Source organism: Rhinichthys klamathensis, unplaced genomic scaffold, assembly GCF_029890125.1.
Source record: "Rhinichthys klamathensis goyatoka isolate OS25496 unplaced genomic scaffold, OSU_Roscu_1.1 h1tg000478l_1, whole genome shotgun sequence".
Taxonomy (NCBI): Eukaryota; Metazoa; Chordata; class Actinopteri; order Cypriniformes; family Leuciscidae; genus Rhinichthys; species Rhinichthys klamathensis.
The window spans coordinates 203,077-229,239 of record NW_026606966.1 but is presented as its reverse complement, the minus strand read 5'-3'; the positions used below and the strand labels follow the sequence as shown (position 1 = coordinate 229,239).

Sequence of the window (26,163 nt, the reverse complement as noted above, 5' to 3'; positions counted from 1 at the left end):
ACAAAACAAATATCTGAGGGAAGAAAAGTTAGCAAATCAAATCGGTTTTGAGCTGACCTACATAAAATATCCAATTTATTCCCGTTTCGTTCATTGCAAACCTTCCTGTGTGACTTGTCGTGCGTTTTCCCGAAGCGCAAACGCGCGTCTTTCCACCTGCAGCTTGGACGCGTTTGGGCAGCTGATGTGCTTTTCAATGACAGTTCATCGAGCAGAGAAAAACTTGTGGATCTGTACTTGTGGATCTGTACGGGTGTGATTCGAATCACACCCGACTTGTCACGGACATAATAGCAACAACAAGCCAAAGAGAAGGACGATAAGGGTGAGTTATTAGAGCCTGACGCTCGAAGTGCAACATCTGGAGATCAGCAGTCATGGGCAACAGCGTGTCCGGAATCAGAGCACTGCACAGGGGACAGTCGAACAGGTTTCAAAGACTTCCAAACTCACACAAAGGTTAGCATTTCTATTCTATTCTATTCTATTCTATTCTATTCTATTCTATTCTATTCTATTCTATTCTATTCTATTCTATTCTATATTGTCCCTTGCTGGAAAATAACTTAAACTAGTAGCTATAGCTGCTCCAAGTCAGTTATTAGCTAAAGTTGACCAGTTACCATGTTCCAAAAAACATCTTGACCACCTTAGGTTGTCCAAGATAGCCAGTCAGATTACATGCAGGGAACGTTCCCAAACTTTTTACTAATGTTTTGTAGGTATGTATTTTAAATAACATTTATAGAATGTTCTTATAACATTATTAATATTTGATACGTTCTGAGGACATCATTTTTTAGAACATCCTTGTGATGTTATTTGTACATGATGAATGTTAATGTTAACCTTCTTGGAATATTATAAATAAACGTTTACCGAATGGGTCACACTTTAGCTTAGGGTCCAATTCTCACTAATAACTAACTATTACAATGATTTTGCCTCAATAAACTCCTGCTTATCAATAGTTAGTTGTTAAGTTTGGGTAGGATCAAGGGATGTAGAATATTAATATGTGCATTATAATAAACAGTCAATATCTTAGTAATATGCATGCTAATGAGTAACTAGTTAATGAGAATTGGAGCCCAAACTGAAGTGTTACCAAATAATGAGATAGCGTAAAAGAGTATGCGTATTTGGCATGCTGTCCGAGCCCGGAATTTGTTCAGAAACCAGAGTTCTCCCCCTGTATCCCTGTCTGGGACAGGAAAGGAAAGGAGGGGTGCAGAAAAATTGTCGAGGAACATAGTGTGTATGTAGCCCTCCTCTCATCATTTGAGTGTGTTCCTCCCGAACGTAATTTATCAAAACCTTTTAAACAGCTTTCTAATCACGACAAGAAACCTGGATATTAATGTTTTAGAAACATTGCAAATCACTATTCCCAAAATGTTTTTAGAACATGAATTTGTTAGCTGGGTAGCAACTGTTCCAAATTTAGACAGCCTAACAATCCTTTAACGCATGTGAATTATAGAAATGAGATAAAGTGTTGTGTATTCCAGGTTAAAGAGATTTAGACAAACAACCTGAATTTCAGGAGAGAAGACATCTTCTTTTCTTTTTCTAAAAGTTAAACATTCTGCACCATAAACCATTTATTTATTTATTTATTTATTTATTTATTTGTCTGTGAATTGTGTTGATTATGATGTTTCTCATGCAACTGTTCATGAATTCTAAATGAATTCATGTAGGTGCTGAAAGACAGCGCTCGGATAGCCCAAAGGTTCACGGTAAAAAAAAAAAAATGTTTTTACCTAAAAAAGTGTTTGCTTTGCCTCAAAATTTTAAGTTTAGTCAACTCATATATCCAAGTTGTCACTTTTTCACTTTCATATTTCAAGTTGACTAAACTTGAAATTTTAAGGCAGAACAAAAACTTACTTTTTTAAGTTAAAACAACAACAAAAAACACAGTGTGTAAGAACCTTGTCTAAGAAAATTTTAAGTTTAGTCAAATTGAAATGTGAAATTGAAAAAGTGACAACTTGGATATTTGAGTTGACTAAACTTAAAATTGTAAGGCGGCAGCGAATACTTACTTTCTAAAGTTGAAACAATTATTTTTACACTGCACTTGTGCTGCATTCATCAGCAATTCTAATGGGCGAAACTGTACAGGGTTCACTCATCGTGGTACACAATACTATGATTAATTATTACAGTCATAATAATAACGATGCACAATTATGAGCAGCTCTGCAAAATAATTAAACACTAAGGACATCATGTTCATTAACATTACTCAGCTTTTACTTATGTAAATACATACTGTACTGCTGTACTGTGTGTATGATCATCACTGTACAGTACAGTGTGTGATCCAAGGTATAAATTATGCGACCAATTCAAGAGTCCGAGTTATTAGGACGGCCCATTTTCTCTGTCTGTGCCGAAAGTTCAACCAGGCCCAGTTCACCAGCTGAAAAGTTTAATGCTCTCACTTTCTCTGACTGAATGTCCTTCAGAAACATTATTTTATGTAAGCCAACACTTTGCCAGCCCTTGAACTCCTCTCCAACTGCGTAGGACGTTTGCAGCGATGGAGGTAATTTTGGAGATTCTGTTCTGTTTCAAAGGTCTTCTGATTCATGCATAACAGATAATTATGAAGATTATGCCAGTGCGGATATAATTGCGCCCCTCATTAGCAAAAAAAGTCATTATATTCAAATAAAGACATGCTGAAGGGGGCTTTAATTATCTGCGGCATTGACAAGGCACTCCGGTGCATTTACAGATTGCACCGAAGGGCCAGCAACAACAATCAAAGGGTGATACAAACGAATTGTAAATTTAATGATTTGTAATTGATATAAAACGAGCATGAGAGCACAAGCCGTTTTCTCTCTCTCTCTCTCTCTCTCTCTCTCTCTCTCTCTCTCTCAATCATAACAGCAAAGCATAAAGAAAATGATTTTTTTCCAGAGATATTATTAGTGCAGAGATTACACCATAGGTGAATCAAAACGCTTTTTCCTCCAGGAAACCATCCATAGGTGTTTATCAGGAAACACGCATTATTAAACTGCAAAAGTAAATAGCGAGGTCATTTGCCGACAGATTTCCTGATTTAGTGTCTGCATGCGTGTGATGCATTCATCTTGTGATGAGGCAGAAGGGACAGTGGAACCCATTATCCTGTCAGACGAGATCTCCTTGACAACTGGGCATAGCATGTAAACCGTTACCATGGCGATTATCCCTCAGTGTTATAAGATAACAGGAGGAAGGTTAGGTTCATATACCGTATTTGTGTCTTTGTGCCACTTGTTTTGCACCAGAAATGTAGCATACAAGATTATAGGCTGGAACTAATTGTTACTTTGAACAGTGAGATGAAACCTGCGATGTTTAATTTTGTCCTGTAATGGCACGGAAACATCCCCGCCTCCTTCTTATTCCACTCATGCTGTCACCGGTTCAACTTAAATAACCAATTTCTTTTTCTCTAAAGGAGAAATGTAACACTTCAAGCCAGTTTGTGTCCAAATGATAAGGAGCAAATGTTTCATTTCTATACCAATTGGCTCCACTGACATCAGTGGCATCAAGACTGAGAAACTATATTCCTGGCCAAATGACTCACCACAACATGTTGCGCTTAGTATGATTTTTATGTAATTTGGTCTAAATGTGTTTCTGAAAATGAAGTATATAAGAGCGAGATGTGAGATGATTCATGATTTTATGAAGGGAGGGGATGTGAAAACAGGAGCACAGTCCAGAGAAGAGGAGCGTTGAAGGAGAAGGGGAGGTTTGTGTGTGTGTGTGTGTGTGTGTGTGTGTGTGTGTGTGTGTGTGTGTGTGTGTGTGTGTGTGTGTGTGTGTGTGTGTGTGTGTGTGTGTGTGTGTGTGTGTGTGTGTGTGTGTGTGTGTGTGTGTGTGCGTGTGTGTGTGTGTGTGTCAATGTCTGCATCTATGCTCATGTCATACATGGATGTACACTCACCTAAAGGATTATTATGAACACCTGTTCAATTTCTCATTAATGCAATTATCTAATCAACCAATCACATGGCAGTTGCTTCAATGCATTTAGGGGTGTGGTCCTGGTCAAGACAATCTCCTGAACTCCAAACTGAATGTCAGAATGGGAAAGAAAGGTGATTTAAGCAATTTTGAGCGTGGCATGGTTGTTGGTGCCAGACGGTCTGGTCTGAGTATTTCACAATCTGCTCAGTTTACTGGGATTTTCACGCAAAAAAAAATCCCTTGAAATCCCTTGACAAAAAAAAAATTGCCTGGTCTGATGAGTTTCGATTTCTGTTGAGACATTCAGAGTCAGAATTTGGCGTAAACAGAACGAGAACATGGATCCATCATGCCTTGTTACCACTGTGCAGGCTGGTGGTGGTGGTGTAATGGTGTGGGGGATGTTTTCTTGGCACACTTTAGGCCCCTTAGTGCCAATTGGGTATCGTTTAAATGCCACGGCCTACCTGAGCATTGTTTCTGACCATGTCCATCCCTTTATGGCCACCATGTACCCATCCTCTGATGGCTACTTCCACCATGTCACAAAGCTCGAATCATTTCAAATTGGTTTCTTGAACATGACAATGAGTTCACTGTACTAAAATGGCCCCCACCGTCACCAGATCTCAACCCAACAGAGCATCTTTGGGATGTGGTGGAACGGGAGCTTCGTGCCCTGGATGTGCATCCCACAAATCAACTGCAAGATGCTATCCTATCAATATGGGCCAACATTTCTAAAGAATGCTTTCAGCACCTTGTTGAATCAATGCCACGTAGAATTAAGGCAGTTCTGAAGCGAAAGGGGGTCAAACACAGTATTAGTATGGTGTTCCTAATAATCCTTTAGGTGAGTGTATATGTTTTTGTCAATTCATGATTACATGCTTATTTAGACTCAGATGTGGGAGGGAGGGCATAGCCTATACTAACATACCACTCTTAGTATTTTTTAGGTTACCCAAAATGTGATTAAAGTCGACTTGAAACGGTAATACGCAAAAATATTATGCTGTATTATTCATGCCAGGCCAGTAGTTGGTGATGTTACTTTGTAAAGAAACACTACACGCCTGAACAAGTAATAGAGTGATGCAGGTATAAGCCAACCGGCAGTTAGCGTCACACTGGTTCCCTCGACAAAAACCCAATAGGATTTTCCCATAGGCTTTTGGATTATCGCTAAAAACAAGCTCTATGATCAACAAAAGTTTATAATACTTACATGTTTTGTCCATCAAGATAATCATCACACATAAACGCACTTTTTATACATTTTGAAGCCTAAATGCAGATGCCAGAAGTAAAAAGCTAAAGGTAGGCTATAAATGAACTACACCACGGTCCCACGACTTCAACGTCACCATCACTAAGCTTCCCACAACTCTTTCAGTTTTTATCTAAAACATTTTTCCAGAACGTTTGAGTTAGATAGTTTATAAGAGCACAATTATAACCATAACAATGCTGTAAAACCGGACTGAGTTTCCCTGTTCAGCGTGATGACGTTTAATCTCCACGACAGCCTCTGTAGTCCCATTTAGCCTCTTGTTAGCAACCGCCTTTTTCAAGACACGTAACAGCTTCAAAAAATCACGAGTGGGGTAATATTGATGTATTTTATGTCGTAGAATAAAACGTGAAAGTGTCCTTAAGCTTGTGTTCACCACGGACCTTATTTCAGCCATTTAACTGAAACCCCATTCAAAAAACCATTGACTTCGAGACGATGGAACCGGAAGTGCTAAAATGCTAACTCGCGCACGTTTTGGCCTTTAAAGTGGTGTCATACCTGCACCACTCTATATGCATGGACATTACATCACCGTTTTCACAAATTCAAGTTCTTTGTAGTTTGCAAAGAGAAGTTAATGGTATTGTTTTCAAAAACTTGCGTTTTGAAACTCGTTTTCAAAAGTTTTCGTTTTTAGTTTTCGTGCCAAAACACATAAAAAGTTTTCGGTTTTAAGTTTAAAACTGTGTCGCGTAAACGGCCCCGCTTAGACATAGGAAACCAAGAAAACAGGAACTAGGAAAAGAAAAGCCAGGAACAATGGAATGAAATAAACTTCAAAATAAGAGTCTTAACACAAAAACAACGGTAAGACATGACATTAGGTTACAAATATAAGTTGTAAGGGGTAAACCAGAGAGAAAAAGACGATTAACCATGTAAAGCCTGAAGTATGAAATAATAGTCTGAAAAACCCAATCTTTGAAAATGGAATAATTTATTGAGCCTTTAGACAAAAAAAATAATAATAATAATCCAATAAATTTGCATATGTGCTTTTATAGAGTATCATATTTGATACATCAGGCTGTTGGCTCATATATGATATAGGAGAATATGGAGCTCATACTCCTTCATTTTATTCAAAGGCCCAGATTAAGCAAAAATGTGCAATTTGGTACAGTTGCTGATGGCCATAAAGTAAGATGAAATTCTGCTTGTACTGTAAATCAATGAAATCTTTATTACAGTATAGCAGACTTGCATAAACTATTTTGCACTATATATCAGTAGTCACTTAATATCTCCCAATAATCTCTTAGTCAGACGATATTTAAATGCTTCGTTTTATGATCAAAGCTCTGGTTTTATTGTGGAGGGCAAAACATAAAATGCAATGCAAATAACATTCTTTACAATTCTTTACAATAACAATTCTTTAATTCCATACAATTTGTAAATGAGAAAGTCTTCTCAACCAGGCACAATGCGATAAAGTGTCAAACGATAAAAAGCTGTCTTTAGTCAGCCGCTACTGTGAACAGCGACAGGCAACATGACATTTTGTTGACTTGGTTTCTATATCTGACCTCAAATTCCACTCATGCTGGCAAAACTCACTCATTGTATGTTGCATTCATGCATCATGTGATTCAAATCAAAGCTTGAAAGGCAGAAGGAGGCCATCAGGGAGATTATTTTACAGATTGCATTTTCAACATGCTGTACAAGCCCACACACACATTTGCATAGAGGGCATACACATTCAGACACAAACCAACACTATAAAATGTAAAGATATTCAAAGCCAGAGGTTTCCCTTTGGGATCAACAGTTTAGTTACGGTACATTGGAAGTCACCATTTAACATGGAGAGAGAGAGAGAGAGAGAGAGAGAGAGAGAGAGAGAGAGAGAGAGAGAGAGAGAGAGAGAGAGAGAGAGAGAGAGAGAGAGAGAGAGAGAGAGAGAGAGAGAGAGAGAGAGAGAGAGAGAGAGAGAGAGAGAGAGAGAGAATCACAGTTAGTCTGCTGTGAACTGAATGAATAATGTCTCACGGCTCATTTCTGACAGCTGCCTGATATGCCTCAGACAAATTAAAAAGGTCAGACTCACAGAGAGTTGTTAATAGCTCAAAGGCTTTTTGTGGTTTATTAAGCATTGAAAAGGTGCACAGAATTGCCTGTTATGTGAAATGAACTCCCATGCAAGGCAATTTAACTGATCTGAACTCTGAAAGCATAGTTTAATACAGAGTATCTCAAAATGGAAACACTGTAAACCCGAATAAGTTGGGAAACACTGACTTAGGACACTCAGGTAATCAGTTACATCAACATTTTTAAGTTACTAAATTCAGTATGTTCAGCGTAATTCACAATTCAGTGTAAGAAGAACTTGCAGACTTTTATTTTGTACTCATACTTTTTAATTAGAAATAGAAATCCGAGCCCGCAGTTTCAGTTAAATTTAAGTTTGTTTAAATTAAAAGAAACAAGTTCATAAAACTCAAAACAATGAAACAATTCAGATTACTTAAAATGTGCCTGTTTTTTTAACTCATAAGAACAAGAAAGTTCTGAATACTCCTAAAAGTTCATTTGATTAAACAATTTAAGTTTGCCTTACTCAAACCAATTCAATATTTTGAGTGCTAGGGTTTGCGGTGTAAACAATTTTATTCTGTCTTCGTTTACTCACCCTTGTATCGTTTCAAACCTGCATTACTTTCCAAACAACATTGGACCCCATTGACTTTCATTGCATGGACTTAAAGAAAGAAAGAAAGAAAGAAAGAAAGAAAGAAAGAAAGAAAGAAAGAAAGAAAGAAAGAAAGAAAGAAAGAAAGAAAGAAAGAAAGAAAGAAAGACAGAAAGAAAGAAAGAAAGAAAGAAAGAAAGAAAGAAAGAAAGAAAGAAAGAAAGAAAGAAAGAAAGAAAGAAAGAAAGAGAAAAAGAAAAAAAGGGGGTTCTATGTAGAATAGGGTTCTTGAATCAATTTTAAATGCCAAAAAGGTTCTAGATAAGGAGAAATGTCTTAAATGATTGCATAATACTTTCATGTTTAATGAATTAGCTTTTTTCTGGTGATACAAACTGTTAGATTTAAATTAAAAATGAATAAAACAAAACTAATTTATTATCTAAATTCATAAAATTACCAGGATGAGAACCCAAAGGTTTTATAAGTGCCTGACAGAACCCATTTTATACAGAAATTATAAGAGTTTAGATTTTATTATACATAAAGAACTAAAATGTGAGTGATACTTACCTGTGCAACTCTTGCTAAGTATGCTGATCATAAAGCATTTCATTAGCAAGCACCATTATTGATGGATGAACCTATATTAAGTGTTCCATTGCTCTCTCTTTGTGTACATGGTCCGAGTTGTTTGGTTACAGAATAACTCCGCAGGTATTTTTGAATAAAGTTCTCATCTAAGAACAAGGTGTTTTTTATCCAAAAGAAAACAGCCCCCAGATCTATTGGCAGCTCAGGACTATTAATCAGCGGACCTGATTGTGCGGACCAAGGCCGTTGATGGGAACATTTAACATTTCCACTAAGCTCATGAGCTGAAATCTTGCAACACACATGGCTAACCTGAATTTGACTTCGTCCAAAATGCCCTCATCCAGGTTGCTCAACTGTAAGCAGAAACATTTCAACTCACTCCTAGTTTGACCTTCTCCGAGATTTCCTCATTAAGGAAATGATGTTTGTTTAGTGATTGCATAGCAGTTGTTTAGCATTAGTGTTTTGAAACTGAGACTGGAATGCTGTGATCTGCCTGACCCGCAGTGATTTCTCTTTCAAGGCCGTATTTGATGAATGGCACTTAAAGGTGCACCAAGTAATTTTGGAGATATGCTATTGGCGTGGATGCTGCATCTTTCAGTTTTTCTTACATTTTTCTTCATAATTCATGGACGGCAACAAATCTGCTATCTTTTGGTAGAAGAAATAGGAGCTATGTACTAAAGGTAGAAAGTACTGACTAAGAATGAGAAAGACTAGATCATAATTTTGTATTTAATACAAGAAGTATTTAATATTATATTAAGTACTAGTATTATAATTTGCCCAAAAAAAAGCTATATGGGGAGGCTGCAGACCTGGAGCCGGTAAATACGGCCCTGTTGTTCCTGATGCGTCCAGTAGGGGAATATACTGCGAAATAACATCATTAAATCGATGCTGAAAACTTATTAACATATTAATAACAGTCCCGTCTATAGACTTTTACCAATTTTGTGGTTTTTGTTCATTTAAATATAAATGTTACATTGTAGATCTGCACTACGGATTAAAATATCTGTAGATATTAAGTTGGGCTTCACTCTCTTCACTTAGCTTAGAAGACTATTTGTTTTTGTGAATTAAAAAATTCATAATACACATAATTGGATCAGATGACAAGTAATGATATATGACCTACTGTAGAATAGTATATTCACCGTAGGTTATACAGGAGACTGAGTGAAATATCTTGTTGTGAATTTATATAAAGTTACATTTAGATATTAACCATATTTAGCCCATTAGACATACAGTACCGTGTAATCAAATGGATCCTCGATTAAATATCGGCTGTACTACTCTCTATTGGTCGTTAAACAGCTACAAAACAGTGTCCTACATAGCATTTTATGAAGACAAACACTATTTATACATTTTCTAAAATTCCAAGGGCCATTTAGAAGAAAGAAACAATATTGTGACAATATAAAACATATATATATATTTATTAACACCATGAATTAAGATGACTCCTATGGCTTGCCACTCTTCTTTAACTGTTTTTCTATCCTCCTGTCGAGGTGCTCCTGCTCACTGATAAAATTTTTTAAAAAGGTGAGTGTAGATTGCATCAATTTGCTCCTGATCTTCAAAGTACAACGGCACAGGCACTTTTTGGTGGAACACTTTTGGAAAAAGTGTCAAGCCACTTTGATTTCTTTTTGCCACTGATGATGGACTGTGCAGAGAAAATTGAAAATGACATTAAAAACATGTTCATCTATCTATGTCTCTGTAAGTCGTTTATTTACTAGACAAGCTATTGGTTTGGAATGCAGTTGAAACAAAGATGGGTGTTTATAGTTTATACAAGTTTAGAGAGAGATTGTAGCTAAAGAAAACAGTTAAAGATAACATGTTAAAGACAGAGTATGATAAAACCCACATTAAGTGCACATACCCTACATTTTAGTCCAGATCAGTAAGCTATTTTAAGAAAAATGTATGTTGTTAAGATATAAATTAGATAATTAGATCATCTCATTTATAAGAAACAACTCAAATCAGAATCTACATTCAAACCATATGGGAAAAGTTTTTAATGTGGGTTTTATCATGACGTTGGAAATAATCAAAATATTTGAGTGAGTGTGCAGTTCAACCCTTTACTTAGAGAGAAAGAGATGTACATACACATATGCCTATTATAAATGTGTCTTTTGTGTGATAACACCATAGACTGTAAAAAAAGGTTTCCAATATCTACAATAATGTTGCCCCAGAAATGATGTGGAGTATGTTTTAAATAATGCAAGGAGTAAACAGGGTCTTACCAGAAGAGGCCATCTCACGCAAGCTAAAGACAGGCAACAAAAGAAAATTAAAAAGAGTAGAGAAGACTAGGGGCAGATAAACCTACACGTGGTTGGCTAAATTTGAGCCAGACAGAACATCAACCTGACCGTCAAGAACTTTTTGTCTCTCGAAAAAAATTATAGACCCATCCATTGATATATAGAAATGAATTGATATCTACCGACCCCCTACTGGACGCATCAGGAACAACAGGGGCGTAAAACTGCCTGGGGCGTATATAACCGGCTCCAGGTCTGCAGCCTCCCCCTACTCACAACAAGTAGAAATTTTAAAACGTGAATGAAATAAGAAATGAACGAATGATTCAATCAATCAATCAATCAATCAATCAATCAATCAACCAATCAATCAACCAATCAACCAATCAACCAATCAATCAATCAATCAATCAATCAACCAATCAATCAGCCAATCAAAAATAAATAAATAATATAAAAATGAATACTAAAAAAATATTTACATTAGTTACAGCTGCACAGTTATTTTAGTATCATTGATATACTATGACAGGTTTTGTTAATACTTTGAATTAGATTTGAATTATAATTAATATTTTGTAGTTAAAGTTTAAGTAATTTTGTTTACATTTACATTTAGTCATTTAGCAGACGCTTTTATCCAAAGTGACTTACAACTGAGGACTAAAGTAAGCGAATCATCGTGAAGAGGCAAAAACAACGCAAGAAGTGCTCAAAATACAAAGTTCAGGCACTGCTCAGAGTAGCATAAGCCAGACAAGGGAGGATTTAAAGGAAAAAGAAATAATTTTTTATTTAATTTTTTATGAGGTTAAGTGCTCACGGAAGAGATGAGTTTTCAGCTGTCTTTTGAATGCTGTCAGGGATTCTGCAATCCTTCCACCAGCATGGTACCGTGAATGAGAATGTTCTGGAGAGTGGTTTTGTGGCTCTCTGTGATGGTACCACAAGCCGTCGCTCATTGACCCATCGGCTTCTGGTAGGGATGTAGACTCGTAGGAGCGAGTGAAAGTAGGACGGAGCAGAGTCTGTGGTACATCTGTAAGCAAGCGTCAAAGGAGTGACGTGGGACCTGTTGAGATGGTCCTCACTGCAGAACACGAAATCCAGATCCAACTCCTCCCACCTTACATATACCTAAACCTACCCATCTCCGCCCCCTGATCCCTAACCCCAACCCTAATCCCACCCATCTCCACCCCCTGATCCCTAACCCCACCACTAATCCTACCCATCTCCACCCCCTGATCCCTAACCCCAGCCCTAATCCTACCCATCTCCACCCCTTAGATCCCTAACCCCACCCCTAATCCTACCCATCTCCACCCCTTAGATCCCTAACCCCACCCCTAATCCTACCCATCTCCACCCCCTGATCCCTAACCCCACCCCTAATCCTACCCATCTCCACTCCTTAGATCCCTAACCCCACCACTAATCCTACCCATCTCCACCCCCTGATCCCTAACCCCACCCCTAATCCTACCCATCTCCACCCCTTAGATCCCTAACCCCACCCCTAATCCTACCCATCTCCACCCCTTAGATCCCTAACCCCACCCCTAATCCTACCCATCTCCACCCCCTGATCCCTAACCCCACCCCTAATCCTACCCATCTCCACTCCTTAGATCCCTAACCCCACCACTAATCCTACCCATCTCCACCCCCTGATCCCTAACCCCACCCCTAATCCTACCCATCTCCACCCCTTAGATCCCTAACCCCACCCCTAATCCTACCCATCTCCACCCCTTAGATCCCTAACCCCACCCCTAATCCTACCCATCTCCACCCCCTGATCCCTAACCCCACCCCTAATCCTACCCATCTCCACTCCTTAGATCCCTAACCCCACCACTAATCCTACCCATCTCCACCCCCTGATCCCTAACCCCACCCCTAATCCTACCCATCTCCACCCCTTAGATCCGGATCCAACTCCGCCCCCTGGATCTCGTGTACTGCAATGAGTGCTACTGGCCCTTTTGGGTTCGTTGAAGACAAGACGAGCTGTAGCATTCTGGATAATTTGTACAAGATGAAAGTCCAGCCAGAAGAGCATTGCAGTAATCAAGCCTAGAGATAATACTGTTATCTCTAGGCTCGAGATAATACCTATTGTTGATACTGAACTAAAAAAAAAAGTTTCCACTAGCTGAAATTTTACAGTTTTTCTCAATTGCTTTGGCTCAGTTCTCGAATGAGATGTTTTTTTGATGTTTTTTTTTTCAAAACAATAAGTTCAGATCTCTGAACGATTCGTTTCTTGTTCACATTGGATTTGAATTTCTTATTGATTTAAGCCAATTGTGATGCCAAAAGTTGTTTTGGCATGTGAGCAAAAGAGTAAGTATATTCTACAATTTGCTAAATAAACTAAATGCATGAGTTGATTGATTCTCAGTGAAACTCTTCACAACTTCTAAATATTTTTTTCATCGTGTAAGCCATCACATGCAAAATTATCCATTCAATTATCAAAATCAGTCAGACATAGCCTATATATTCCATAAGTATCTGACATGGAATGTTTGTAATGTCTGCTATATTGGCAAATGACCAATCAGCCAATCAAGTTTGGAAGCATATATACAGTATATATATATATATGGACGTGGCTGCAGTCTCATTGGACACCGAGCCATAATTATCACATCAGGCCAACGTGGGGCAATATTATAATGTGCTGCCATTTCAGAGAACATATTCCACACATTGGGCCCTATAACACCCAACTTCTCCTGGCCTTCCTAAACCAGAACAAGAAAGATTTAGTTAGACCAGATTTGCCAATTTATGTTGTTGTCTGTGATAATGTCAGTTTCCACCAAACCAATATTGTTAGGGAATGGTCTGCTGCACATGAAAGGATAACAATGGAGTTCCTGCCACCATATCCCCATTCCTAAATCGAAAGAGATTTTTTTTTTCCCGGGGCATCGCAAGGGAAAAGATCAGATGTGATGTTGATGAAAATCGCTCTTGAAGACCAACAAGAGCGACAGGATGTCCACCAAGAATAATTTTTTCTTCATGGATGTCATTTTTGTGGCAATTTTCTGTTCGGTATTTACGGTAACGTAAAGAAATGTGAGATTTAAAATGAAAAATAAAATTGGACAAGCAACTGCATTTTCAATGGAAGCTTGTTTCCGCCACTGAATAAAAAAAAATTATTATTGTGACTTTTTATCTCACAATTCTGACATTTTTCTTAGAATTGCAAGATATAAACTTGTATTTGAGAGTTATAAAGTCAGAATGGCAAGATATAAACTCGCAATTCTGACTTTTTTTTCCTCGCAATTCTTGTGAGATATAAACTCGCAATTGAGTTTTAGTCCAAATCTGAGGGGAAAAAAAAACTTTTTTTTGACTATAAACTTGCAACTCTAAGAAAAAAGTCTGAATTGTGAGATATAAACTCACAATTGCAACAAAAAAAGTATGAATTGTGAGATAAAAAGTCCCACTTACCTTTTTTATTTTTTTATTCTGTGACGGAAACAAGCTTCCATAGTTATCAGTTTACATGTAACACATTTGTACAAAAATAAATGTACTGTATAAATACAAATGTTCATATTCTTTTTCTGTGTATTACATTATTGACTCTTCCCAACAAACATGACATTTTTATATAACAATTTCCATGGTTGACTGTCATGGCAAAAAAACATTTAACATTTTGACCAGTGTGGCTTACACGATGACAAAAACTATTTTTATTTTTGTGGCATTGGTCAATTTACTGGCACATTAATGCCACGACCCCTGTGCTGTGACGTGTTCTGTAAGGATTTTTATGTTGAAGTGTATTCTTGGTTCCCATTGTTTCTGTCTTCCTGTATTTGGTTCCTGTGTTGCCTTGTACCTTGTTTGTCACTATAGTAACCCTTATTAGTTCCCATGACAACAAATCACCAACACCTGTCCCTCATCAGCCCCTTGTTAACCTGTCTATTTAAACCTCTGTGCTTCAGCTGTTGTTTGTCAGCCGTTGCTCCTGTATGTCTGTTCCTGACGTTGTTCTCTTGTCTGCGCTCTGTGGATTATACTCTTGTTCTTGGGTTATCAGTGTTTATGTTTTTTAATAAACTTTTGCGTTTGGATTCTCGCTCCATCTCAAGCCTGCTCATATGTAACAATTAACTTTTGATGCATGAATTAAATGTTTTGGGGGAGTTGGGAGTAACTATTTTGCACACAGAGTTCTGATGTTCCAGCAAGGAGTTTTGACAATTGAACTTACAGTTTTGAGAATGTTAAAGGTGGCATATTATACCCATTTTCACAAGATGTAATATAAATCCATAGCGTCCCCAGAATGTGTCTGTGAAATTTCAGTTAATTTATTATAGCTTGTCAAATTGGCTGCTTTTTTGGGTGTGAGCAAAAACGTGCAGTTTTTGTGTGTTTCCCTTTAAATGCAAATGAGCTGCTGCTCCCGCCTCCGTTCAGAAGACGAGTTAACAAGTTACAGATACTCAGCAATAACAAAACACACGAATAATATCACTTTATCCAAAATCTCAGAAATAACCAGTAGCGGAGTGCAGCCTTACAGAGAGACTCGGGAAGAGGTTGCAACTTTTAGACGCACCTGGAAGCTTCTGAATGGTTAGTGGATACATTTATGTATTTGTTGTGGAGTTACATTGATTCATCTCATTGACTTGCATGTACCATCATGTTTAAATTTTACACAAGTTGACAGTTCCCTGAGGTCTTTATAAGACAGCAGTGACATGTTTTGGTCAAAATGGTGTTCTGTGCTCGTCTGTGCAGCCAACGATAAAACACACACACACACACACACAAACTTTTTATATCAGTTAATCTATAGGCTATACATATATATTATTAGTTTATTTTATTTCAAGCAATGTTTTTTTTTCTGTCAACAATAATAATCCTGTTATTGTATCTCAATTATTATGAGCAGACATCAATTATTAAAAATATTTAGTGTGGTGCAATCATTTTACATAATTTTAAAGATTTACAAAAAAAAAGTATTTATAAATTGTGGGGGGAAAAATATTGTAAAAAAAAAAAGAATCATGGTCAAGTTTAATATTACACAACATCAATTAAAGTTAGCCTTAAAGACGTAGAGGTTAAATGTGCACAATGTGCAGTAGTCGGACGCTAGGTTTTTATTGTATATTTCTGTCTTTAAAGCTATACGCAAACACCATTCACTCTCCATTTCTCTTGCCATTACCTCATAGAAACCCAGAATGAGACTGAAGATAGGCCTCTGTTTCACAGCTAGAGATATAAAAGCTCTGAGGTCATTGCAGGACTCTTAAAGACACATAAACGCATGTTTAAAAAGGGCCTTAGAACGGGATCAGTCATCTGAATAAGCCTTTTCATCCAATATTACATAAACAGAGTTGCAGCAGTAAGTCAGGACATATATCTTGAGACAATTATTATATTCAGTCCTGAAGTGTATCATGTTTGTCTCAGATGACATGACCACAGTCCATTTTTGTGTTTACAAGTTGCGTATTGATACATCGGGCCACATTCATGAAACAAGAGCATAGCATATATAAACGGTACATAAAACAAAATGAATTGTGTTTGGTCACTTAAATGTCAGTCAAAAAATAAATTTTCTTCTCTGAATGGCTCGTTTCTGAATTGGACCTTGTACATAACACATGTACAGTATGTGTCATAAGCAGAAGGTGTGGCTACTCAAGACTATATTCGTCTAGCTTACTGTATGTATGGAGTGTAAATCATACGAGGCATACAAACATGCAATTTGTTCTCTGACAGATGATTGATTGATACTTTGTGATCCCAGATAAGAAGTGTATATAATGTACACCACATAACTGCACATGCAGAAACATACATGCACATACTTGCAGGACACACAACATGTTGGACGTGTCTCTCTGGGTACGCATTGTGATTGTTATGGGTGTGGCATTATCAGGGGTATATTAATTTGTCAGTTAAACTTATCTTAGGTTGTGTATAAAAGTAAAACACCCTCTAAAGACATCTGGTGATGTGGCCACGTCGGTTAGAGATGATCCGACTTTCCCATAATAAACAGGAACTATAACATCTGCTGCTCATAGAAACAGTACAATAGTCCTGTATTTACTTTCGTTTTATCAACAGTCAAGTCCATCTTGTTTGCATAACACCTTTCACAATCTCCAGTGACTAAGCTAAAGGCCACAGTTATGATTTGAAAATTGTACCATATTTATACAAACTCTTAAAAAAAAGGTACAAAAACTGTCACTAGGACGGTACCTTTTCAAAAGGTACACTTTTGTGCCTAAAGAGTACATATTGCTACCTTGAAGATACATACATAGTACCTAAAGTGTACATATTAGTACTTAAAAGGAACAAAAGTGTACATTTTGAAAAGGTACCACCCTAGTTGGAGCTTTTGTACCTTCCCAAACCTTCCCAAATTTATATTGTGATACTAATGATGATACATTATCCTTTGCAATTCAGAGCCCCGTTTCAAAGGAAATAAAATGTGAAAATATGACAAAGACACTGTATTCAATGCGACTGCTATTCCATTATTATCTCTGTTATATTGAACAATGTTATCTCATATTTCACTCTTAATAGTCTATTTATAAACGCATTCTATCTCTTCAACCAGAACTATTTTTACAATCACAACCAAAAACAGCATTCAATCTTAAAGGTGAACTAAGTAACTTTTTTACCCTAACCGAACAGCTTTGGAGTCATTGTAATGTTTATATTACTGATTTCGTGTTGAATGGTGGTCGTCTCGCACCCCCCTGGTGCCTGTGAGCCGCAAAACCACCCTTGCAACTTTGGGGCGGCGGGCCGCCGGCCTCAGTGTTAGTAAGTATCGTGTGATATCAGGTCTCGCGAGGTAACGAATTGCTTTACGGCAAAAAACAGATCTGATAAAATTCGGATAAAATGAGCATCAAACAGAAATAACGCGGCGCCGTATACATGTGGTGTTCGAGGCGCACATACAATACAGACTGCCGACAGTTAAACAGGGCGCGCGCAGCTCTTAAAGGGGCCATACCTTATTTCCACTCGTTACAGCGTCCATCCTACTGAACAGGTACCGGTGTACAGGGGGAGGGGATCCGGCCGTGAGTGCGAGCCATCTCTGCGTGAGTGCTATTCACGACAGTACAAGTACTCCACAGCGACTCTAGGGGTCGCTGTTTGACAAAAACGGAATTCCTACTTAGTGCTGCTTTAATCACTCCCTCAGCCCCTCAGCTAAAATGAAATAATACTAAAACCGCCAGTAGGTGGCAGCAAATTCTAACGCGTGAGTCATTGAATCATTCAGTCAAACGATTCATTCAAAAATGGCTGATTCATTCAGGGACAAATCAAGTAAGAGGCTGCGTCTGAAATCACAAACTAAAGAGTAGGAACTAAATGTTCTATGAATGTGTGTAATATGAATGAATTTCAGATGTACTACATCCGCCATGTTGTCAGTGTCATGTGACATACAGCGTCAGTTCTCATTGCTTCACTCCATTCACAAATCTTCTCCCGTGGTCTCATGGGATAATAAAGTGTCCATCAAACGTGCACTTCAGAATCTCGCCTAGAATAGTCATGGTCATCCAGGTACATTTCGCCTACTGTTTCATGAATACTATGAATTTGGACATACTCGGCTCACAGACTTTATATATGTACTGTATATAGTATGGAAGTACAGTAGGCTTATTCGAATGCAGCAACAGTCTTTATGAGTAACACATCGAGTCATTCATTAGACCGATTCGTTCCAAAGTGCGAACTCACTGTGTTGCTCAGAGACGCGCAATGGCTCTACTGTGGGTTTGTTTGGAACTATTTTCATTGGCAAAATAGAGCAAAACCAGACAGTATTGACAATAAATGTAAGTCACCTAATATTAACTTATTGTTTAATGAACTGTTGTATAAAATCAATATCACATTTGCAAACGGGCTGATATTCGTTAAAACCGAACTCTTGCTCGCGTGGTATTGCTTATAAATATTAAAAACAAGAACTTGTACAGAGACATCTTTTTTGCATCATATCTTGGATTTTGGGGGCATTTTTATAAATTTTGATGGCATTTTTGCCCCAAGCCCCTGGTAATTTCCGACCCTGGTGTGTGCGCGGTGTGATGGCGGGGGGCTGGGCTCTTTTTTCGAGCGCAAGTGGAGGCTCTTTTTCCGTTTCAAGTGAAATGGGTGGAACATAGGAAAGGTCGCTAAGGATCAGTTCCCTTTAAAATCAAAGATACACCAAACAAAACGTCTCGGTTACGGATGTAACCCTCGTTCCCTGAGTAGGGAACGGAGACGTTACGTCGGATGACGGAGAATGGGGGTTTCGCCAGAAAGCCTATCATCTTCGAGTATTAAAAAACGAGCCTATGGCAATGAAATGCCATGGGTCTGCGGAATTTGCATAATGTATCTCCGCCCCACCGCGTGGGTATTTAAGGAGAGACACCTGCAACAGCAGATCATGTCTTCGCTGAGGAGCCGAGACTGAACTCAGGCGTCTACCCAGCGGTACAGCGGAAGTGGCAGGGAGACGTAACGTCTCCGTTCCCTACTCAGGGAACGAGGGTTACATCCGTAACCGAGACGTTCCCTTTCGTAGTCACTCCGAGTTACGTCGGATGACGGAGAATGGGGGTCCCCGTGCCCCGTCTCTGAGAAAGGAGGTCCTTCCTCAGAGGAATTGGCCAAGGAGGTGCTGTCGCGAGGAGTATCAGTTCGGAGAACCAGGTCTTGGTGGGCCAGTATGGGGCGACCAATATGACCTGCTCCTCGTCCTCCTTGATCTTGCACAGAGTCCGTGCGAGAAGGCTCACTGGTGGAAACGCGTAGGCTGCGGCCAGCTGTGCGCCAGTGCATCCGTGCCGAGTCGTGGGAGGCAAACAGATATATCTGTGCGTCCCCCAACTGGTCCCATATCAGCTGGACCGACTGGGGATGGAGTCGCCATTCGCCAGAGGTTGGCCGGAGCCGTGACAGCTCGTCGGCTGCAAGGTTCCGCTCTCCTGGAATGTAAATAGCACGAAGGGACCTCAGGTGCTTCTGACTCCATAAGAGGAGGTGGCGTGCGAGTTGCGACATACGGCGAGAGCGTAGACCACCCTGATGGTTGATGTACGCTACTGTCGCGGTATTGTCCGGACGGACAAGTACGTGTTGACCCTGGAGCAGCGCGTGGAAGCGGTGCAGGGCAAGGCGTACTGCCAGCAACTCGAGGCAATTGACATGCATGAGGCGCTGGGGTCCTGTCCAGGAGCCCGCGGCTGCATGTCCATTGCACATGGCGCCCCAGCCCGTGGCAGAGGCATCTGTGGAGACAACAACATGCCTGGAAACTCGTTCTAGGGGAACTCCGGCCCGTAGAAAGCTGAGGTTCCGCCACGGGGTGAAGGACTGACGGCAGGTCGGAGTTATTGGAACTCTGAGCGTACCGCGATGCCATGCCGCGATGCCATCGGGACCCGATCGCGAAGCCACAGCTGAAGCGGTCTCATATGAAGCAATCCGAGTGGCGTTGCCACGGCTGCGGATGCCATATGCCCCAGGAGCCTCTGAAAAAGTTTCAGTCGGACCGTACTCTTGCCCTCGAACTGTCGAAGACAAGTCAGCAGTGAGTGTGCGCGCTCGCTCGTAAGCTGCGCGGACATGGCGACCGAGTCTATCTCCATACCGAGAAAAGAGATCCTCTGCACGGGGCAAAGTTTGCTCTTCTCCCAGTTGACCCGAAGGCCCAGACGGGCTAGGTGCCGGAGCACTAGGTCTCTGTGTTCGCAAACCTGGACTCGAGAGTGAGCTAATATTAGCCAGTCGTCGAAGTAATTCAGGATGCGAACCCCGTGTTCGCGCAGGGGAACAAGGGCTGCCTCGACGACCTTCGTAAAGATGCGAGGAGACAGAGCCAACCCGAATGGGAGAACTGCGTACTGGTATGCCTGCCTCTCGAAAGCAAACCGAAGAAACGGTCTGTGTCGAGGTAAAATGGAGACATGAAAGTAGGCGTCCTTCAGGTCTATCGCTGCAAACCAATCCTGTGGCCGCACGCATTCCAAAATGCGTTTGGTCGTGAGCATCCTGAACGGCAGCCTGTGAAGGCAGCGGCTCAAGACGCGCAGATCCAGGATTGGCCGTAACCCACCGGTCTTCTTGGGGACAATGAAGTACGGGCTGTAAAACCCTGACCTCATTTCGGCTGGAGGGACAGTCTCGATTGCACCCTTCGCCAGCAGGGTGGCAGCCTCCGCTCTCATGATCGGGGCATTGCCACCGACCAAAGTAAACGGACTCCCCTGAAGCGGGGAGGAGACCGTGCGAATTGGATCGCATAGCCGAGCCTGATAGTTCGGGCGACCCAGCGGGACAGGTAGGGAAGCTCTAACCAAGCTCCCAAGAACTGAACCAGCGGAAACATCCGAACGACAGACGTCCCCCCGGAGGGGCAGCGAAGCGGAGTGACCGGCCCAGGCGTGGGTGGCATAGCGGCCCGGTGCGGGGGCACGGTCATGCTCCGCGTCCTGACAGAGGAGACCAGGGAAGGACCAGCGTTCCACGGGGGTCTGCTCTGCCAGGGGTCTGGCGACAGAGGGGGACAAGAGTGGTGTGGTCCGGAGACGGCACACACTGTCATCCGCGCCCTCAGAGACAGAGGGGGACGAGAGCGGCAAGGCCCGGGAGCGTCGCGCACTGTCGTCCGGCCCTCTGAGGGCTCAGAGATGGGATGCAGCTCTTTGGTTTAGAAAATATTCTCCCCCAGCCCTCCACCGGGGGAAGGAGTGGCCCTGCAACCACTCCCTGAAGAACTGCAACCCACATCTGAGCTGCCCGTAACGGGAGCGCCGCAAGCCTGGCCTTGGCGGGGCTGCGGGACCGGTACGGGCAGGGGCGCCTTCCTGCGACCACCTCCACGGCGCGGCCCGGTGCTGCTGGGGGCCGGGCGGGAGGGGGCGGAAGTCGCAAGAGGGCGCATTCGGCAGCAAGCGGACTGAGGCGTCTGAGCCGGCAGCTGGAGGCAGCAAAGCCGCAGGGTCAGACAAAATAGCCACAGTCCACTTCTGGGCGGCCGAGAACTGTTGGGCAGAGTCCTCGACCGCGCCGCCGAAGAGGCCAGCCTGGGATATGGGGGAGTTGAGGAAACGAAATCACTCAGCCTCGCGCACATCAACCAGGTTAGCCAGAGGTGTCTGACCACCTATGTGGACATCACCTGACTAGCGTGCGGTCACCTACGTCGCTCGGAGAGCAAGGTCGGTGACGGCAGGCAGCTCAAGGATGAGCCCTGAATCAGCCCTACCCTCGTGCATGTCATTGAACACCCAGGAGGATGGCAATAACACGCAGTGAGGTGGCAGCCTGCCCCGCAGCTCTATAGGTCCCCGCCACCGGAGTAGACAAGAACCTACAGGCATTGGAGGGGTGCTTAAGAGTCGCCACGCCAGGTGGAGGCGCTGTGGGGACACATAAGTGTTGCCACAGAACACTCCACAGGGGGAACCCCAGTGCACCCTAGGCCGCGGCCTCTGCAAGGGCAGAGAAGGCGGAAGAGGCCACTGAGCAGTCGCGAAAAGTCAAGGAGACTTCCACGATCTCATGATCTCTTCATGCACGTCCGGGTAGAATGGATTTGGGTTCGCCACCCCCAAAAACCAATCAACAGCCTTAAGTGCTCGGGACATGGCAGAAGGTTCCACACAAGCCCGATACTCGCGGCAGCCCGGGAAGCATAGCTGTGCACTCTGGATCAAATTTGTTATGCTAGCACATCCGAGGACGGCAGCACAGACGAGCCATCATCTCTAGAGGACTCCAGCTCACCTTGTGATGCGGTGATACATGATTTCATCAGCCGGGGGACCGAATGAGACCGCGGGCCCGCGGGCGGGCCGGCGAACTCACCTGGGACCACACAGGTTGCAATGTGAAAGACGGGGTGTGGACCGAGGAATTTTTCGTCGGTTTAGTTCCAAACCTCCGTCTTAGGTCACCCTGGCCACCAGCCGAAGTATTATCTCACGTGGAGAAAAATAGATCGGGGTGTGGATGAGGGGACTCTCACTCATTGAGCTCATCGAGTCTCGACCGTTACATTGCGATGGTCACGTTCCCAGTGAGAGAACGTGACACACCCACGAGCGCTGTCTGAGCGCGATCAAAGCCCAAACACTCAAAACAGCGCTCGCGCCCATCAGCTGACTCTATCAGAATACCACACTCAGAAAAACACGGGCAGATCGTCTTTAGAAAGACGCCTCTTTAAAAAGACGTGCCGCGTGCAGCTCTTTAGTGAGAGGAAAAACTCCGCGGATGTTGAAGCGACCAGGGAGAACACACAGACTGGCAGACCACTGCTCAGCTCGCAGGCAATGTGAAACTCGCTGGATACCGCCGTCACACCAACACCGGAGAGTTCGCTCGTCTCGAAGAGATGTAGTCACTGAGAAAACTCAGTATTTGGCTTGTGGAGTGAAGAGATGCTCTTGGCTCCGAAGCGAAAACATGATCTGCTGTTGCAGGTGTCTCTCCTTAAATACCCACGCGGTGGGGCGGAGATACATTATGCAAATTCCGCAGACCCATGGCATTTCATTGCCATAGGCTCGTTTTTTAATACTCGAAGATGATAGGCTTTCTGGCGAAACCCCCATTCTCCGTCATCCGACGTAACTCGGAGTGACTACGAAAGGGAACCTTGTTTCTTTGTCCAACACAAGCATGTGAAAGAGGGCCATGAAAATAAGCCTTACAAATTCAAAACGGCTGGACAGCTAAGTGTAACCAGCTAATGTACACACTTTTTTATATTCTAGGCATTAGCGCAATAGAAGTAGAAAATGGCTGTACACAAAAAGCGATACAACAAACAGTAAGTTAGAAAGGTGAAACATCTTGATCCCCAGTTTTGCTGGACTAAACTTTTGAGTTTTGAAACCTATAATTAGCTATACAGAGACAGAACGATCATTGTTCATTCCTTTGAGCCAGACAGATGATACATGAGTTTATATTTGTGAAGCCATGGCTATGAGTAACAGTGGGAACTGACTCAACTGAGGAACCTGACAATATGATTAAAGAGCCCTTAAAAACAGCACTGATCTGACCCCCTGGCTGGAACAAGCTCTTTCAGAAGCCAAAAAAATAGCTTTGTCAGTTTGTAAATCGCTCACAACCAAACTGCAGTGCATAGGTTTAATAAAAAATGTAGATACTTATAATTATTTTTGTAGTAGATTTTTTCTTTTTTCACAAACGGAGCTGGACTTCAGGTCTAAATGCCCGTTCACACCAAGAATTATCATAACTATAAAGATAACTATAACGATTTTACAGTTCACACCAATCCACAATAATGTTTTGTTTATTATAAGCGTACACTGCAGTTTTAAATGCTCAAGCTCTTTAAAGTCTGTTAGATTCTGATTGGCTGTCAATGTTTTTATTGTTCATCAGCTGGGAAAAAAAATCAGTCTGAAACGTTTCTCTATGTTGTAAGTTATGATCCAATTAGATACTAGAGAACTAACATAGCTCTGAAAACTGACTGTTTCTTATAATATTTCTTTTAAATTGCTACAATAAATGTTTCAAACAGTAGTATACTACATTTCCATGGCAGAAATATGCTATGCTTATATAGGGCAGACGTAGTATGAGTAGTATGGAAATATGCGATTCTAAACAAAGCCTTAAAGGGATAGTTCACCCAAAAATTTAAATAACAGATGCAACTTTTCATTTTAATAATGTCTTTGTAAATGCTGAGGTTAACATGAATTAAGATTAATAAATGCTTTACATTTACATTTATGCATTTGGCTGACGCTTTTATCCAAAGCGACTTACATTGCATTTCAAGGTACACATTGACATTCTTATCAGTTCTTGCTTTCCCTGGGAATTGAACCCATCGCCAACGCTCTACTGTTCGAGCTACAGGAAAGCCGATGAACTGTTTTGTAGTTAGAAGTATTTTGTAGTTAACTAATGTAGTTAAATAATGTTAACAAATAGAACCTTATTTTAAAGTGTTGCCAGATATTTTGTCAATAAAATGAAAGTCAATGGGGTCCAAAACAATATTATTTGGTATAAAAAAAATGTTTTGTGGTTTACAGAAAAAGAAACGCAAATGGTTTGAATCAGCATGAGGTTGAGTAAATGATTGCAGAATTTTCCTTTTTGGATGAACTATCCCTTTAAATCATTTCACTGTACTGTATGTGTATTTTCATAGTTAAGTAAGACCAGAATTGGAGCTTGCCTGATGTTGAGGGGTTTTTGCCAAGTTTCTCGTTAGAGTTGAAAGGGATTCTCTGTAAGTTTAGTTGGGGGATTTGTCCACGTTTTAATGCATTTCAGAGCTTTTTAAGCCATGCATGATCAGTCAGGCTTTCGGCCCCCTGCTGTAACTCTCTGTTGGGGTTTCCCCCACCACGTCACAGGTGGAGTCCAAACCAACCAAGAACCAGATGCAGAAACAAATGATCCCCCCTCTCCAAGACCATTCTGGCTTTCCAGCAATGAAAAATCACTGTGTCAGATTTGGAACTGTTCTTTTCATGCATATTTACACAAAGAATGTAAAAAAAAAAAAAAAAGGCCGCACAGCAAACACTGTTCGTTGCAACTAGCAGGGCACAATAAATCACTGTTTCAGAGTTTAGAGTTAAAGTACACTGTGTCCACAGACCCAATGAGATATAACAACAAGCAATTGAAATATAACTTTTATATAACTATACTGTATAAAAGTAATAATATGTTCTGCTTGGTTGTGCCTGTCAGTAGGCTATTACATTTCTTTTTTCCAGAGTAATGCAGCACTTGAATATGGTACACAAATATAAAATAAACCAAGCTTGTGTCCCGTCCTTTCAAATTGGGGCTTTTGCTCTATCCAACATCCTCTTTGATAAGTCGCTTTGGATAAAAGCATGTGCTAAATGTACAGCTGTTATGATTCCTGTCTTGTTGCCCTGGTTATATATGGACTTTTATGTTATTTCCTGTTTTGCATCATGTTTTGTAGTCCTTTGTAGTTTTTCTTGCCGATTACTTCCTGATTGTTACCCCTGTTTTCCCACGCCCCCTTGTTACCTTGTGTAAAACAGTGCTGTAGTTTGTTGTGTAGGTGGTGTTTGGCCACAGTGACACTATTCGTTGTGTCTATATGTTGAAAAACCTGCTGCAGATTTTAAGCCTTTAGTGATATACAGTTGTAATCGAAATTATTCAGGAGGAATAATTTTGCGATTGCGGAAGTCATTAAAAGTCGCATTTTCAGTTGAATTTGGTGAAACCAC

General features: G+C 41.1%; 1 protein-coding gene across 1 annotated transcript in view; it reads left to right on the top strand.

Moving 5' to 3' along the window:
* Window positions 1-279: 279 nt before the first annotated feature.
* Window positions 280-26,163, top strand: part of neurl1aa (neuralized E3 ubiquitin protein ligase 1Aa) — a 106,906-nt gene continuing 81,022 nt past the window's right edge. Inside the window, exon 1 of the mRNA XM_056237128.1 lies at window positions 280-459. Coding sequence (XP_056093103.1) covers window positions 378-459 — 82 coding nt within the window. The 5' untranslated portion in view covers window positions 280-377. The remainder of the gene's footprint in view (window positions 460-26,163) is intronic.